Source organism: Trichechus manatus, unplaced genomic scaffold (genome assembly GCF_000243295.1).
Source record: "Trichechus manatus latirostris isolate Lorelei unplaced genomic scaffold, TriManLat1.0 scaffold00015, whole genome shotgun sequence".
Classification (NCBI taxonomy): domain Eukaryota; kingdom Metazoa; phylum Chordata; class Mammalia; order Sirenia; family Trichechidae; genus Trichechus; species Trichechus manatus.
Window position 1 is genome coordinate 26,462,318 of NW_004443951.1, and position 18,584 is coordinate 26,480,901.

Here is an 18,584-nt window from a genome sequence, read left to right on the forward strand (position 1 = left end):
GTTGACATGTTGTGGGGTTGTTAACCAATGTCATAAAACAATATGTGTACTACTGTTTCATGAGAAACTATTTGTTCTGTAAGCCTTCACCAGAACTACAATAAAAAAAAAAACTAACCTAAGTGATATGGCCATGTAACCATGTATTTACTATGAAGTTGTTTTATTCCTCAAATATTATATATAGTAATTACAAAGAATTAATATTTTTTTTAAAACACCATTCATTGACACACACATGCACACACACATATTTCATATTTCTGTGTGTGGGAGTATATATACAAATATATATAAATGTGTGTATGTATATATATATATATCAGTTTATGTGTTTATCAGTAAAAGCATTTGTGATTGTCATGTGCCCAAGTCAAATAATTAAGAATAAAAGCTTCTTTAAAGTGGGAAAAAAAAAAAAAAAAAACTGTTTTGTCCTAATCTGACATCTGATAGGAGTGAATTAATTTGTGATTCTCTACCCTGGTCTCTCCATGTGGTCTTTCTTTTTGAGAATATGAGAAGGAAGTTTTTGAAGTATAGCTAAGCCTCCATTTTCTCTTTTGAACAGTCCCCTCACCGATGATACCTACCCCATAGAGTTGTTGTGGGGATTAAATGAGCTAATGCATTAGAGCACCTAGCAGAGCTCCTAGACATAGTAAGTGTGAAAACAGCATGGAGGCGGTGTCTGACCTCCTCCAACCCCACAAGGGGGAAGGAGAACCAAGGTCAACAGCCCAAGGCTGATTCCTATGAGGTGGGAGTCAGACATGCCTCCTCTCTCCCTGTCTCTACCAGTTCTGACACAGCATCCCTCCCACAGCACTCTACTGGGTTCAGTAATTCATTGCAATGGCCACACAGAACTCACAGACCATGCTCACAATTATGGCATTTATTAGCAAAGTAACAGTTACAATTCAGGCTCAGGAACACTCAAGATACAGTTTTTCCAACAAGACAGCAGACAGCCTCTCGCAGACACCCCTCTCCTCTCCTGGCCCTAGTCCTCTGCACTTAGCTTTCTCACTCTGGGCCGGGAGGCCCACCTCACTGTCCCCTGCTGCTGGGTCTCTCCTGGTGTTCTCTCCTTCCTTGGTGGTGGTGGGCTCTTCCTCTCTGCTCTGGAATTGACTCTCTTTTAAGGCAAAACTAACCAATCCCCTTGGAAGGCCACAATTACCCTACCATACAGTCACCTGGGTGGGAGTTAAAAAACCATGGCTAGAAAGGCCACACACAAAAGTACTTGATCGCACCACAGTAAATGCCAGTAAAATGTGAGGTGTTATTTTGGAGTTATACAATTTGTGTCTCTTTTTACTTACTGACTTCTTAAGGATCTCAAAGACTTTGACCTCATCTCCTGCTTCATCAAGAGAATAGTAAACGTAGGTAAATACTGAACTTCCTGTGTTGCCCCTACTTAGAAACTGTACTGTATTTCCTTCCCTTGTGTCTTTTGCTGCCATTGTGGATGAGGCGTCTTTGCTTTTGTCTAAAGGCAACACTTTAAATGGAAGGATTTCAGCCCATCTTCCCTTCTCAGGGACCTCACGCCATCAATTTTTCCAACTCCTGTTTTCAACCTCTTCCTCTCTTCTGGTTGGCAGTTCAAACTGATCAGCGGCTCCGCAGGAGAAAAAACCTGGCAATCTGCCCCTGTAAAGAGTACAGCCTAGGAAACCCTATGGGGTGGTTCTGTGCTGTCAGGTAGGATAGCTATGAGTTGGAATAGACTCAACGGCATACAACAACAGCAGAAACTGAGCTATAGAGAAATACAACAACTTACCAAGATTATACAGCTAATCAGTGATAGAATCTCACTTCAAAACCCAAAACAGTTTGGTTCCATAGTCATGCTCTTAACCTCTATGATAAATCCCCTGAATGTTTTTCTACAGTCACTCTCTTCCGTACCTCCCATTCATTCCTCAATTTCTTATCTCCTGATCACTCCTCAGCATTCTGGCTCTACCTCCATTGTTCCCAATGAAACTGTTCTCTTCCAAGTCACCAGTAATCTCTATTACTAAATCCAGTAAATCCTTAGTCCTTTTTTTTTGTTTTGTTTTATTTTTAACGTGACCAGCATTTGACCTGCACTGTCTTTCCTGAGTTCTTTGACAATATAACATTTTACCTCTGGCATCTTCTCAAATGCTTCTACAAGCTACTCTCTCTGTGTGTTCTTTAAATGTCATTATTCCCCAACGTTCTTTCCTAACCACTCTTCTCACTATGTATATTTTTCCTGGATAACCTCATGTATTTCCATGGCTTTAATTGCCAGCTCTGTGCTGATGACCGTCAAATCCATATTCCCAGCCCAAATCTTGAGCCCCTGTATATAACCAGTTACTCAGCATCCCCCACTTGGATATCACGTAAGTACCTCAGAATTCACCATTTCCAAAATTGAACTTAATCTTCCCATCCCTTTTCCCCCATATAACTGAGAATGTGGATTCAGAACATAGAGACTTAATTAGATCACCTTAATAGCTAGTGTAGTATTTCCCAGAGTGAAGTTTGGGGACGCACTGGCATCAGAATCACTAGAGGGCTTCTTCTGCACATGGAAGTGAGTTAGTGTCATCAAACTGTGATAATTTTTATACTTTTTAAGCTATATTTAAATGTACACAGTGAAATAACTTTCTTTGGTGTATAGTTTCGTGAATTTTAACATTTTCATGGCAACGTAGAACTACCACAAACAAGGTAACAATTTCCATTACTCCCAAAATTCCATAGTACTCCCTTTTGTAGTCAGACCTTGTCTACATGCCTAACTCCTAACAACCACTGATTTGTTCTTTGTCCTCATAGTTTTTTTCTTTTCCAGAATGTCGTGTAAATGGAATCGTATAGTACTAACCTTTTGAGACTGAGTTTTGTTGTTGTTGTTGTTTGTATTTTTATTTTAAGAATTCTGTGCCCTCATCTCCACTATGTTTAGAGACTTGCCTAGAAATGGTACTCTTGTGCTAGTAAAGTCTTTTTACCACAAATAATGTGACTTATTCCTGGGTTCTTTATCTTGACTGTTCCTGGGCCTTGTGTAGACAGATATACTCAATTGGTCTCTAGTCCTGAAGGTATACCCAGCCCCCTTTTAGGATTTGAAGATTTTCCATATCTTCTCAGATACACACTGTATGTTATACCTACTTAGGGTAAGTGATTTCTGTGGATTTGTTGGTATATACCAATTTTACTCTCAATCAGAACTCACCTCACAGGCGTATAAACTCATGGAGAGGTATAAATACAGTCCCATGATTACAGCAGTTATGTACAGCACTATCTTTTTCTAAAACATTGTCCTTCATATTTGTTTGGGATGTCCCCTGACTCTAGTTTTATAGAATTTGGTGAACTAACTCATGGTTACCCTGTATATTTTATAACTTTATATCATAACCTCATAGTCTTTATCTTTCTAAATTAAAAAGTGTTTAATTCTCAAACATTCAGACTTTTCTGCCAGTGCTTCATTTTCAGAAATTTTTTTTATAGAACTACACATGGTGCTCCAAAGATTGGGACAGCCTTATTGTGCACCTGATCAGGATCATTGCCTTCTCTTGTCAGCACTGGGAGCTCCCTGTTTGTGTGCTGTACAGTGTATCCTATTGTCCAAACTAAAAATCAATATAGACTTTTCTAATTTGCTTATTTATTTACCCTGAAAGTTTTGCAGAGATGTAAAAATTGCATTCAAATGTATATTTAACAAATGAACTTTATTAAGACTAAAATTATATAAAATTAAGATAATTGCTTATTATAATTAAAGTGTTTTCCATAATAAAAGTAATAATTTATTGAAGAAATTTTGGAAAATGTAAAAAGTAAGAAAAATAAATTACCTGTAATCTCATCAGCCAAATTCAGTACCTATTGAAATTTCAGTGTATTTCCTTCCACCTTTTTCTGAAGATAGTATTTTGTATATAAACCTATTAATATTCACATTTTAGATAAAACCTTATATGATGCTTTTTTTTTTTTTTTTTTTAAATATCATGTAGCTAGTTCCTTTGTCTGGAAACCCCCTACCCCAGATATCCCCATGGGTGCCTCACTCCTGTCTTCTGATTTCAGCTCATGTCTGCTCTTCCGAGAGGATTTCCTAGGCCCTTCTTCTAGTTGCTCTCTGGTACCTCACTCTTATTCTTAGCGCTATAGTTAGGATCATTTTTCTGATTCTGCCACTTAATTGCTAGCTATGTGACCTCATATGCCTACTGTATAATCTAATGTTAGGAACATGTGAGATCATGTTAGAATTTCCGTCTTCTCCCTATCTAACACTCTGTTCTTACATGCTTAGTGTCTGGAAAATAACAGCAGCTGAACCCAAAAGAAGTGTTAAGTGTCTCAGGCCCTCATAAATTTCTTTTAAAATGCAAAGGAGAGGCTCCTTTTCAATCAGAAATAGATTCAGGGAATGTCAAACCTGAAAGAGACCTTAGACATTTTCTAGTCCATCCCTTATTTTATAGATGATCAAAGTGAGGCCCTAAGAGGATTTGGCCAAGGTCACATAGTCAATCACTTGGTCAGTGGTGCAGCCCAGATCAGAAGTCTATCTCAAGAGGGGCCAAAATTCTTCCCACGCTGTCATGTTGCCTCTAGTCAATTAGCAAGCACCTTTTAAGTACTTACAGGCTTACCAATCTTGAGCACTTGGTTGACAAACCACTACATTTCCTCACTACATAAGGAAGTTCCCCTAAAAGGGCCTGGTTTTTGTTTGCTTCTCAGTCTGTTTCAGATAGCACTGTCTGTTCTAAGAAATGGGGAACAAACGGGACGGGGCAGCTTTTAAAATATAAGGTGAACAAATTCTGTGTATGTTTGTAAGCAAATATGCTGTTCCTGTCATCCTCGTGGAACTTTCTTCCTGGGGGCAAGATTGGAGAGTCAGAGGAAAAGGAAAAAAGAAGAAAATATGCAGCAGCTTGATGGCTTGAAGATCTAGCTGGCAGTTGCTTGGCATTTCATGTAATCCTGAGCTCTAGTCAGAATGGAAGTTTAGTTGTTTTTTGTTTGTTTAGTGTTCTTTTTGTTTTTTAACGTAGCAGGTAAGAGGATAGAATAGATCCTCATTGATTTCCCAGCTTCTGGTCTCATCCTTTCAACTATTGAGGCCAGAAGGATCTTTCTAGAATGCAGATCTGACCAGTTCGTTTCCCTACTTTAAACCCTTCTGTGGCTCGTCGGTGAGGGTAGTAAAATAAAGTCTAAGCTCTTTAGCTAGGCATCGAAAATCTTCCATGAGCTGGCCTCTACCTGCCTACCTCTCAAGCATCATCTGCTGTCACTCCCTATGTCATTCTGTACAGTCCAGCAACGTTCTCGTGCCTCTACTTTCACATATTACCTTTGCCTGGAAATACCTTCCACTTTGTCTAAATAAAACATATCCCTTCCTTCTTCCAGACCCTGCTTATGTGCTTCATTCTCTGAAACCTTCACTTTCTCACTTCCATCCCCGTTCCACAAGAGAGTTAATCTCTCTGCCCTCTACTACTTTACCTTGTTATAGGCCTCATCGCTTGTTTCCATGTTTGCTTTCCATACTAGACTGAAAGCTCCTTGAGAGCAGCGACTATGACTTTTCATCTCCAACAGTGCCTGCCCAAATGTTCGTTGAAGAGCTCCTTAGGACATGTGCAAAATCTTTTACCACAATAGGTGCCATACTCACTCTTTTTGTGGCCAATCCCAGATATGTTCTGGCCCTGCACAAACAAAGGGTACAGGCCTTAAGGAAGAAAGTCTGGAAATAGCACACAAGTGCTGTGGGAGGTGGCAGATTGCATTCATTCATAGTTGTTGCAAAGCTGAAGATTTCAACAATGCCTCCTCTGAAGAGGAAGAACAACAGCTTGAGCAAAATGTCAGCCATTTCAAGCTTTTCCTGATTACTGAGGCAGCAAACATCGTGACACAAAAATGATTGTGTATAAAGTGTGTTGGGCTCCACACATGAATGACTTATTGATGGGGAAAGTGGAGTTGTCTGCCTTATGTATTGCTTTGACATACAACACCTAATTCCTCTCTGGATGAGGGAAAGTGCTTTGCTTAAAGGAACGGCAAAAAAATTTTTTTCACTTAGAAAAACTACATGGCAATATTAAATTTTTTGGATAGTTTTGTATAATAGCAACAAAGTTAACAAAATTGCTGTTCTATTTTCTTATGACATTCTAGACCATTTCTCTCTGTTTTACATAGTTGTATTCTATATGAATATGAATACTGTTTCATATTTTCCTTTTTTGCTTAATAGCTTATTATATAAACATTTTTATATTTGGTCTTCAGAGTTATTTTTAGGAGCTGCATAATAATAGCTACCAATTATTGAGGGCCTGCTATGTGCCAGGCATATGCTAAGCATTCTATTTGTAGTCTTCACAACAGCCATAACAAGTAGGTATTGTTAGCTGCATCTTCCAGACCAGGAAATAGGCACAGAAAGGTTTAGTGGCCTGGTGACACCACAGCTCTAAGTAGCAGAAACCGGTTCAGTCTGGCCCTAAGGCCCTACTCTTTCCACTCTGCTGTACCGTCTCCTACATGGGAATTCACAGTATTGCAATGTGGTTATGAGCCATAACCTACTAAGCCATTTATTTTCCCTGTTTGACATTTAGGAAATTTCCAGCTGAACTGTTCGTCTTGCCTTTCCTACCCAGGCAACAGTGAATCTGTAATTTAGTTTTCTTTTAATGGATGTGCTTTTCCATACACACGCGTGCACATACACATACATACATTAAAAGAAAAGTTGTAAGCATCTATGTTTTTGCACATTGCCTTAAAATTGTAGTCTTTGTATACACCTTTTACATGTAATCTTAATGCCTTTTTCAAATGACATGTTTACTTACTTTTAGATAATTCTAGTAATTTATTTTTAGTGGCTAACAGTCATAGCCTAAGTGTTTTAAATGCTACTTAGTTTTCTCTTTTCTTTAATGCCTAATATATTTTTTTATGATTTGAAAGTAACCTCTTAATTCTGTCATTCTTTTTTGTTAAGCTTCATCTTAATATTTAACATTCATTAGTTTTATATCTAGTCAAATATAGTAACTTCTGGCCTCCTATTTAGAAAGGCAAGGTTTTTCCTCTTTGACAGACATACTATATTTTGTAATAAAGTAATAATTGGCCCAGAGCCAGATTAAGAGATGTCAGTTTCTCCATGCAATTGACTGTTGAGTAACTCTTTTTCTCTGCTGTTCTCACTTTGATTTCTGGGAGCATATTTTTGTCTTTGCAGGTCTGGGACCTGCGCCAAAACAAGTTAACCTACACCATGAGAGGCCATGCAGATTCAGTGACTGGCCTGAGTTTAAGTTCTGAAGGCTCTTATCTCTTGTCCAATGCAATGGACAATACAGGTAACTTTGAAGAGGAATGCTCTCCTAGTGCCCAGTCAATGTCCACCCTAAAGAAAGTGGGCATTGGGTGGTAGAAATGTGTATCAGGATAAATGAGAGTCTGAGGAAGGAGTCAAGGACAGCTTACAGGTTTCTACCTGGGCAATTAGAAGAACACTTTGTTAAAAAAAAAGAAAAAGAACTTTATACAAGGTAGTCAAGAAGTCAGGATTCTAGACCCAGATCTGCCAGCTACTCCTTGAGCAACTTTGCATATAACATTGATTTTCCTCAGGGCATCAGTTTTTACACTGTTAAAATAAGACAACTGGACTTTACCTTTCAGGCCCATTTCAGCTCTGGTGTGCTGTGAGTCCAAGGCAATAGATCCACACAGAGTACAAGAAACTCTTAGTGATTCGTTTATCGAGAAAGATGAATCTGGAGATGCCAGACAATGCAGTTCTATGGCATTTTCAGAGAGCACCAAGCTTGGGTAATCAGTAGACCTATTGATATCTCAGCTGTGCCTATTCTGCAATGATGTCTTCCTTCCCCACTCCAAAACATTGGTGTGACAAGAGGTCCTTATTAAAACATCTCAACATTCAGGGTTTATACACATACACACTTTGGGCCTTTGTTGGTTTTGAGTTGTAGAATGGGAGGAGGGGTTTACTATAGCAAAAAAAGGAAGCTGACTTGTTGAAATATATTCTTAATATTGGGAAGTTTGGAAATGCCCCCTGGTAATACAATCTCACAGTATTGTCAGGAACTAAAATGCATTTTACTGACATTTTGTAACATAAAAACTGTCTAGCACTCAGTGGGTGCTCAATAAATATTTGTTGAATGAATGAACATCCTTACCTTCTTACTGTACTCTCAGCTGAATAGCAGACTTTCATGCACAGCTTTGCCTTTTTATGCCTGTCTGACCCTAAGGGTTGGTATTATTTTTTTCACCCTCAAATAAAATATTACTCAAATTCCACGATAGATATAACTTCAGTTCAACAGCTATACTGCTTATAGTGGGTGTTTATATATATATATATATCCTGATTTCAATGGATTTACCATTGACCAATTCTAGCATTGTCCACAGTGAGGAAAAATAAGATTCCATAAATGGTTATTAAAATAATTAGAAAAAGAATTTCTTGTTACAGTTACATAATAAAATGATACATTCTTTATTTTTGTTAAATATTGCTTCCAACCTTTTGGAGCCTTTTCACATACATCTCATTTAATACTTAAAATACCCATATTTTAAAAAAAAAAGAAGAGCAGGTGGTATTCTCCCCATTTTAGAAAGGAGGAAACCAAGACACAAAGAACCTCACTATTTACCTGAGGTCACCCATATACACAACAGAACTAGAACTAGTGCTCTTTTGATATATTTCACTTTGTTCAAGTTTAGATTGTCAAGTGCAACATTAGGAAAGGTCACTGCTAAGTTTGGTTTTTATGGATTCATTGTCACAGTAGTCAGTGGTATTTAGATTGTCATATTGAAGCTTTGCTGGATGCAACTTTTTGAGTTGGCAGAGGAATCATGGCAAAATGTTTTGCTGAAGTCAGTGTCACGCTCAACTTTTTCCCACTGCAAGTCCTCAGCAATATGTTTTACTTTTCCCCTCCTGCTTCCTCAGCTTCCCTCTGTGCCTTAGCCCCTATTGATGGGACTTGGATGCATTTCCTTACCACTAGAAAAAGAAAAGAACCTTACCTGGTAGCAAGTGCCTCATGTGTCATGTTGGACCTCCTCCAACCAGGAGACAGTGTCTGTCATTGACATGATACTAGTTTCAGGTGGGTTCTCAGGGGGCCTCTGGCTGATAACTATTTTGCTGGTTTGTTTGTTTGGATTTCTTTCACAGTGCGAGTCTGGGATGTCCGGCCATTTGCCCCCAAAGAGAGATGTGTGAAGATATTTCAGGGAAATGTGCACAATTTTGAAAAGGTGAGTTCTGCATGGCAAACAAGGTAGTGCTAAGAATAGAGAGCAGTAGCTCTGCTGAAAAGAGGCTGTACTCCAGTAACACTGTTCTTCATCAAAACTGTTCTTGCCAGAAGTAAAACTAACAGAAGCCTAGGGAGGAAGGCAATTATATAGGTAGTGGTAGGACCAGTCCTCAAGCTAAAGACTCTGAGTTTAGACCACCCTTAACAAGACACTCCTATCCTTTTAATTCCTTGGAAACTTTGACCCTCTTAGATCAGTGTTCCATGTGAGATCCAGGCTCCCATGGCTTTTACCCAGATGGTCTCCCTTAATCTCCCAGTGACTAGCTGTTAGAGCCCTGAGACTACATCCTCCCTTCAGTAAGCACCACGGCCTAGTTCTGAGAGACAAACATTTTTTCAAACCTTCAAATTCCCAAGGCAACTCTGTTGAAAGCAGCTTTCCCCCAGTGTAAATCTCTGCTGTTAGTAGAGATATTTTTTCATTTGAGAGCTCCTTGAAATTCAGTATCACTTTATAAATCAAGTCTTATTTTTTGTAGGATTTGGTTTTATTTTTATTTTCCTTTAAGATAAACAGAAAAAAAAATTAATGAGGATCAAGATAAGTGCAGCAAAAGGAATCTCCATTTGTAAACAGAACAAAATTTTGTTGCCAGGTCCACTCCAATTAACTGTATATTAAGCATTTTCTACAGATAGTTTTTATATGGTGCGAAATAACTAAGTTTGCTGTTCTGGGCTACAGAATGTGCGATAATTGCTGATCGTCTTTCTAGGGAGAGTAATTAAAACTCTACTTAAGAAATTTAAAGTCTCTCAGTGATTCTGTAGTCTAGTAAAGAAGAGTTTGGGTATATTGCTATATTCAGTGGATTCCTGCTTATTCATCATTGCAGAATCTTCTGAGATGTTCTTGGTCACCTGATGGAAGCAAAATAGCTGCTGGCTCAGCTGACAGGTAAGGATTACTGGGTGTGGGGTAAAGAATGATGTAGCTATGCAGGTATCTTATGTTTAATACATGAAGTGCGGATACTGAGCTAGAGCAGACGGAGTTATAGCTGTACTCAGAGATGCGGTATAAAGATGCAGAATGAAGGGTTTAAAGATCATGTTGGACAAACACGTCATTTCTGTCCTCTTTTGATGTGTTTTAGACCTGAAGGGTAAAAATTTTCTTTGTTTCGTTGAATTCCCTTTGCTACCAAAATAAAATTCAGACTCATAATCTGGCACTAGTTTCCCTTATCAGATCCATCTCCTGTCACACTTCAGCCCATTCAAATACATATTGAGCACTCACCTCCCGACCATAATCACGGTGCTTCATTTACATGGAACTTTTCCTATTCCAACCTACTTGTGTGTTCTCACTTCTAGGCCTGCTCTCATATCCCCTTTTCTCCATTATCCAAACTCCTATATGTCTCTAATAACCACCTCAATGTTATGTCCCTGATCCTCTCTCCCTGCTGCCTCTCAGGCATAACCAATTGCTCTTTTTTCTGTGCTGTTTTCACACTTCATACATCTAACCTTAATTAATGTTTATTACATCTTACAGTCAGACAAACATAGTGGGGAACCTCGACTGAATTATTTGCTCCTACTGGTCAGGGACTGGGTCTTAGTCGTCTTTGAACCCAGGGGAGTGCTTGACAGTGTTTGACATATTCTTGGCACTTATTGAGTATTGCATGAATGAATTCCTGGCTCCAGGATAGCAGTCAAATTTAACTTACCCATCAGCTCAACTATTGGTGATGACTGCCCGTGTTGAGGATGAGTCAGAGGTGGATCAGGGTCAGTGGGAAAAGTGCTGTGATTGCTGAGTGAGGGCATGGCAACTTGTGGATTAGGTGTTTTCCAACCCTGAGCTGAGTTAAGAGACTGCGAGGCTTTCTTAAATGCAAATTTAAACTGACTCAGTCATTGTATGATGAACTACAAACATAGGGAGAGAATTCTTCTGTCAGGATGCTGTTGTATGTGGTATGTCTATGGTGACCTGTACTTGGGAGCGATTCAGAGGTTGAATGGGATATCCAGGTGCCAGGATTGATAGACTACAAATATGAGATGGTAAAGAATGATGAATCTCACTGATGGCAAATCCTGGGTTTAGCTACTGCTATGAAATGTCTCGATCCTTTTTACCTTAACCCTGTTTTTCTTCCCTTTAGTGATTCTCTTGCTGTCTACCAAAACAAGCACCGTTCTATCAACAGGAACCCTTTCCTGGGCTAGCTAGGGTTTTCAGCATGTTCCAGGGTTTTCCCATATTTGGGACCCTAATACAGTAAGTCCCCAGGTTACAAACGTCCAACTTATGGACAACTTGTACTTGCCCTTTAATGTTATGTACATTTGCCCTCACTTTGAAATGATTGAACCAACCCCTACTCTCAACAGATTCTTCATCACAATCACCTTCACTTGCTGCACATGCAGCTTTTAAATCATTGAAAAGGCTTCAGGCCTTTTCTTGCAGTTAAGTAAGGCGAAAAAAGAACCATGTGCACCTGTTCCAACTTACTTACAGACTCAGTTTAAAGACAGACAGGAATGGATCTCACTCGTAAACCAGGGACTGCCTGTTCTGCCATGGAGAGGACTGACTTTCGTTCTGTCCCACATCTTTCTATTTGTGAACAATGCTGACATACCTGAAGATTCCAGGGTCCTCCCGCCACCCCATCCCCGACATGTTTAATGCCAGGAAAAAAGAACAAGTACTCAAGTATTTTCTGGAAAAGAGTGTCCAGGTGGAACAGTGCCACATTAATGTTTTAAGTCCTGGTAGCTTAGAGAGCTGCCCTGAAGAAGAAATCAAAGGGATTTTCAGTTATCAGGTTACTAAAGAAGACCTTAAAAAACAGGTCCTCAGGCTAAGATGTCTTGAACTCTGACAGAGTAAGAACCATTCTAAGTATTTTTATATAATTTTCAACAAAGATTAAGCTTTTAAATTATGTTTGCATAATAAGTTTTTTTTTCTGACAAGAGCAGTTTGTTTCTAACATTGGCCCTTTCTGATTTGCAGTGTCCTCTGTCCCCTCTTACCCTTCTCACTGTTCCTTTAAACTTTACGTGTAGAAGTATGGCTCTGGTCTGGCGAAAGCCTCCCTCTACCTACTGGGGGTTGACCAGATTTCACAGGCTACCTCGCCAATTAGCCCCAGGTCAGCAGCAGCTCTGTTACATAAGGAGCCTGGTTCCTGCTGAAGGTTGCCATGCCAAAGTAAGAAGAGGACTAGGAACCCCTCTAAATTTAGCATCTAATTGGCAACCATTGAGAATGAGGCCTTGAAGTAAGCCATTGGAGATCTGGGGTTCTGCTGACTTTTATATGCATGAGAAATGTACCCTTCCTTCTCAGCAAACTGCTTTTCAGCGTGGCCTGGATTTGGCAAATTTCCCCTCACTACTTGCAAATCCCTCCTCATATTCAGACTTGAAAACCTTCAACAATTCTATCGAAGAGTATAGGAAGACTGGCCAGTCTTTGCCATGAGTGATTTGTTCATCTTTCAACTTCATGGGATTCTGTTTTGATAATCTGTTCATCTTTACAATAGCTGCCATTAATTCTGTGTGCCAGGCACTTTGTATACATTATTCTCATTTATTTCTCTCAGTAAAACTGAGATCAGTATTGTCTCCATTATTATAACAAAGGAAAGAGAAGCTCAGAGAAGTTGAATGTCTTAAGTTTACTCAGCTAGTGAATGGCTGCACTGAGATTTGAACCTAGGTCTTTCTGACTCCGGAGCCTATACTCTTTCGCCATGCCATACTTCCCTTAGCTGGATTAATGAGGACCAGTTGTTTGTGCATGGCAGGAAAGGAGACAGTAGGAAGATACGCATGTCAGAGCCAAGGAGCCTGTGGACAGATGGGGCCCCTGTTTCTCTTCCATCTTGCTTGCAACCTTTATGTAGTTCCTATGGAGCCTAGCCCTTGAGAGTTAAACAGTATACTTAAGAAGCTCTTGCTTACTTGCATTTTAGACCAAAAGTATAATGTTGGATCAGAGCTAGGTGTTTTATAATCAAGTTCTGGTAAGTGTACTCTCTCAGGTATTGATTGAACAAAACAAATATGTAAATAATTTTTATAACCTGCTTGAAAACTGCCAGCTCTTTAAAGTTACCAACAGATTTTTTTTGCGTGGTCATATGAAGATAATGTCTCTTTATTTCAACCTTCAGCTAAAATGACTCAAGCAAGATTGAGCAGCATCAAAGGAAATTTTTTTTTTTTTTTGGCCGAGATGTTTGAGGGTGGTAAGAGAAAGGACGATGCTGGAACATACTAAGAGTTCTAGTCTGATCTTAATTCTGCCCCTGAGCCACTGATGAACTTTGTCACCTTGGAAGAGTCACTATACTTTAGTTTTCTTGTCTGTAAAATGAGGGGTTTGGCTAGCTAATTTCTGTTGGCACCTTCTCATTCTAGAATTCTGTGTTCTTTCTGCCCATGAATTCAGTGCAAGATTTGGGTTATGTTTAAGTTGCAGAAATGCCCTGTTTCTCTCTGAACTCTGTGGTCTCAGTACAATACTGAGCAAGTTTAGATGAATCTACAACCTGCCATGAGTTAGGTGCCTTTAAGACATTGAATATAAGGCTAACTACAGCCTAATTATACTAAATGCTCTTTGAAGAAGATCTGTGTGGGGTCCGTAGGACAAACTATTTGTCTGTCTTCTCACCATATTCTTTCTTATTTCAGAAGCTTTTACTTGAAAATACCGGTAAAGCTTATATTTTTAGCTATTCCTACTTCCTCATTCAGTTGCATAAGGGCAGAGTCCATGTCTTATTCGAACCCTATTCCCAGTTTCAAAAAGCAAGGCAAAGTACAGTAAATGTGGGGTGAATTAAGTAAATTGTTGCTTCCATTTACCTTAAAAAGCCATGCCTCGATATTATTCAGCCATAAAGAGAAATGAAGTTCTGGTACATACTACAACATGAGTAAACTTTGAAAACATTATGCTAAATAAGTCAGACACAAAAGGACAAATACTGTATGATCCCACTTATATGAAACATCTAGAATAGGCAAATGCATAGAGACCAAAGTTCGTTAGTGATTACAAATTGCTGTTGGGAGAGTGGAAAAGGGAGTGGGGAGTTATTACTTAAGGGATACTCAGTTCCTATTTGAGGTGATAAAAAAGGTTTGAAAATAAATACCAAAACCAAACCCATTGCCGTCGAGTCAATTCCAACTCATAGCAACCCTATAGGACAGAGCAGAACTGCCCAATAGGGTTTCCAAGGAGTGACTGGTGGATTCAAACTGCCAACCTTTTGTTAGCAGCCCCAGCTTCTAACCAATGTACCAGTAGGTCTCCTTGAAAATAAACAGTGATAATAATTGTACAACATGTTGAATGTAATTAGTGTCACTGAGTTGTATACTTACAAATTGTTAAAGTGACAGTTTTTTTGTTATATATGTTTTACCACAGCAAAATCTTTTTAAAAATCCATGCCTCTGCCCTACTGCCAGCTTTTGGAGGCTTTACCTTTGTCTTGATATTTTGCAGGTTTGTGTATGTGTGGGATACCACAAGTAGAAGAATACTATATAAGCTGCCTGGCCATGCTGGCTCCATCAATGAAGTGGCTTTCCACCCTGACGAGCCCATCAGTAAGTCTGTCCTGACTGTGGGGAAAGGGAAGCTGTGGGAATCTCCCCACAGGGGTCCTGGTAACACAGAGGCAGAGGTGGACATCTGTCTTATGTAGTTCCCATGCAAACAGTCTATAGATGTCGTTGACAGTCTCACCATGTTGTCTTAAGTGGTGAGGATAAGAGCAATGTTCCATTTTTTTCTCCTTCTCAAAGGGAGGTTGTTTAGTATATTTATTTCTAGTTCTTGTGTTTACTTGCTTCTAGCTTATGTTTAATGATGTGTTTGAGTAAAAGAATGATGTTTCTTAATATTCAGATATAAATTGCAAATTTACTTAAATTTTATTGGCTAGCTAAACCAAATAATCTAGGGCCTTGAATTTAAGGAGAACGTTTAACTTTGTCCAGAACTAAGTATAACAACCAGAAACACATTTACAAAGTATCTGGCACAGACATCAATTCCTCTCTTCTACAATGACTGAGAAGGTCTTTTTCTTAGGGCTTGACTGACAAGCCGTTGTTAGTTGTTGCTGAGTCTATTCCAACTCATGGCGACCCCATGTGTGCAGAGTAGAAGTGCTGTTTGGTTTTCAAGGCTGTGACCTTTCAGAAGCAGATCACCAGGCCTGTCTTCCGAGGCACCTGTGAGTGGGCCCAAACCGCCAATCTTTCACGTAGTAGTTGAGCGTTTAACTGTTTACACCACCCAGGGACTCCTTGACTGACAAGGGACATCAGGAATTAGAGCCGGATAATGTATTTCCCAAAGCACAGTCACTCTCATGGTTTTGAGAGGGCTTGGATTGAAAAGCCAGACCGCAGTTTCCTATGAATGGTGTTTAGGAAGAGAGGGATTCAAGCTAAATCCAGTTGCTCTTCTGTACCAGAATTGGCTCTTGACACAAGAGCCCTTGAGCACCAAGTCTTCTTGAGCCTTCATTATTTTCTTATCTTCTCTGTTCTATTCACCTCAGTTCTCTCAGCATCCAGTGACAAGAGACTGTATATGGGGGAGATTCAGTGAAGGTATGAAATGGAAGACTCCAAGGCAGCTTGACCTTGAGACCTCAGACTGTATAAGTGGCGTCAAGTGGTGCCCAGGCCAGCATCCTCCCTTCAGATGAAGACCATTACTAGCAAGAAACGGAGAAGGTGGCCATATTCCAGTGACCACATGTATCCCATTTCACCAGGATGATTAAGGCAAGCTCCCAGGGGCCTCTAAAAACCACCTGCCAGATTTTAGGGACTATTTTTTGTTTTGTTTTTTTAAATAAAACTTCTTTAAAGGGGCTGACATTGGTTTTTAGTTTGTAGTTTCCTGTTTTCTAATCCAGACTGAAGACAGAGAATGTGACTGAAATTTTTAGCTTTTTGGTTGGGGATTTTTTTTTTTTTTTTTTTTTTAATCTGGTGACTGGCTTGTATGATATTTTCTTCCTGTGTTTCTCTGAGTCATTTTGTATTAAGAGCCAAATAGATCCCTTTTTACAACAGCCATGTGGATTGGATTTATTGCTGTCTTTTCTTTGAGGCTTGATCGCTATAAACCAGACCAAGGCACGATGTGGCCTCTTAAACTTCTAAGAAGCTGTTTACTTGGATTTTTTTCCATTTTCCATGTTTTTAGGTTTACTCACTCCCACGAAAATAACAGACAGAAAATAATTATTTATCAGTAACAAAGACTTTCCTCCTACTAGAAGCAGAGCAGCCATGAGGTAATAAATAAGGTCTAAAAGGACGTGGTTCTTGTGTACTTACTTGCACACCATCTTTAATGAAGAGAGCCTGTGGCTACTCTGCCTCCTGCCAGAAGCACTTTTCAGAGCAGCACTCCCTACACTCAGGGTTCCTGAAGTGGGCATAGTTAGGGCAGTCTCAACTGGTAGAAATTGCCTAAAATGTTGCATCAAACTCAACTTCAAAAGGAATATGAGAAATTTTAGGTGGAACCAGATTATGACTGTCTGAAACTTTTTTAATGATTCTGTTTTGTCTTTCCTTATACTGACAGGAACATTAAGAAATGGTATTAGTTGCCTTTTTCCCTTAGGAGAGGTTACTGTCTCCCTGGATCATGGGTGACTGTGTCCAGCCTACAGACAGGCACGAATGAATCCCATCTGGCACTGGAGGGTGGAGTGTGTCTTTTTCGAATCACTTATCTCAGAACAAAGAGCTCTTCACAGCTCCTACCTGTTCTGCGTATGTTTGATTTTATACTTTCAGCTCACAAACCTTCATCATCTATTTTTCTTGAGTTGTAAGAGAAGGAGGGCATTATCCTTGGTTTGTGGCACAACATTCAATAAACACCAACCCCTATTATGTGGCAGGCGTGATCGTTGTTGCTGGGGACAGAGATAAATAAGGGACTGTCTTTGCCATCTTAGGACATGCATAGACCAATAGAAAAGACCATCTCAAATCGATTACTTTTTTTTTCAAGTGAGCACATGTCAAAGATATACCTAATTCATTAATGAAGGAACCAGTAGGATAGTAAAGGTGTCAAACCAATTACTTTAAATACAGTTTAAATAAAGTGTACTGGAAACACAAGAGGAAGCAATTTATTGTGCCTGGGAGAGTAAAGGAAGTTTCACACATTATGTGATTATGCTTAGATTAGAACTTGGAGAATGAGTAGGACGTGGCCAGGTGGACAAAGAACATATGCATTCCAAGAAATGGCAGACACAAGCTTGAAAACATGATGCTTCATGAGCCAGAAAAACTTCAGGATGGCTAGAGGTGGGGAGCAGCAGACAGTAAAGTTGCAGAATTAAGTACGGCCAAATCGCAGAGAGCTTGTACTTTGTGTACTTCATTCTATAGGTTGAGGTTTCCTGAAGCATATTCTACAGAACGCTGTTTCCCATGTATGTTGTTAGATACTTTGGGGAATAAAGATCCCAAGCTCAAATGAGTTTGGAAAAGACTAGGTTAAAGAAAATGAAACTTGTTTCTTTACTGCAGAATAGCTCAGAGCCATTAATATACAGGGCATAGTGGGATCGCCAAAGAGGAGATGGTGACTCTCAAATTCCTGGCCTCAGCAAATATATATGGTCATGCCATTAACCAGGAGAGATTTGACCAAAGATGGCATGCAAGCTGCTCTTCACACCTTCAACACTTTAACAGGTGACTCCCTAAACCCTTTAAAACATCACATCCACACACCTCAAAATTAGCCCAGTCCCCTCCATCTCCCACCACCATCTTTCTTGGCTTAGGATAAAACAAGGTTTGAACCTTGACACTGCACTTTTAAAAGCCTGCTAGTCCCTTAAGAAGTTGGCAATGATTGGGAAGAACTGAGGCCCTGGAGACTGCAAGGGCTTTCCTTTAACCTCAGCTTCTTCAGTCCTCCCAAGTGCCTTCTTCAGAAGGCTGGGTAGAAACCATTAGCAGGAAATAACAGCACTACTTGGAATTTGAAGGGAATAGAGGCCCTGAGCCTGGGGAATAAAGATTTAAGTATAAAACATCCCCAGAGGATACAAATTGTATTCTCACTTTGGGAAAGATAGATTG

At 39.5% G+C, this 18,584-nt stretch overlaps 1 protein-coding gene across 2 annotated transcripts in view; it reads left to right on the top strand.

The window, feature by feature from the left end:
• The window catches only part of SNRNP40 (small nuclear ribonucleoprotein U5 subunit 40), a 41,048-nt gene extending 24,161 nt beyond the window's left edge, over positions 1-16,887 (top strand). Inside the window, exons 6-10 of one of the 2 annotated variants that reach the window (XR_002823257.1) lie at positions 7,313-7,433; positions 9,305-9,387; positions 10,289-11,691; positions 14,950-15,053; positions 16,016-16,029. Coding sequence is in view for 1 of the 2 variants with exons in the window: in XM_004372026.2 (XP_004372083.1) it covers positions 7,313-7,433; positions 9,305-9,387; positions 10,289-10,350; positions 14,950-15,053; positions 16,016-16,065 (420 nt within the window). In the remaining variant the exon portion in view is untranslated. Of the gene's footprint in view, positions 1-7,312; positions 7,434-9,304; positions 9,388-10,288; positions 11,692-14,949; positions 15,054-16,015 lie in introns of both variants that reach the window. The other variant, XM_004372026.2, reaches the window with a different exon arrangement.
• Positions 16,888-18,584: the final 1,697 nt, after the last annotated feature.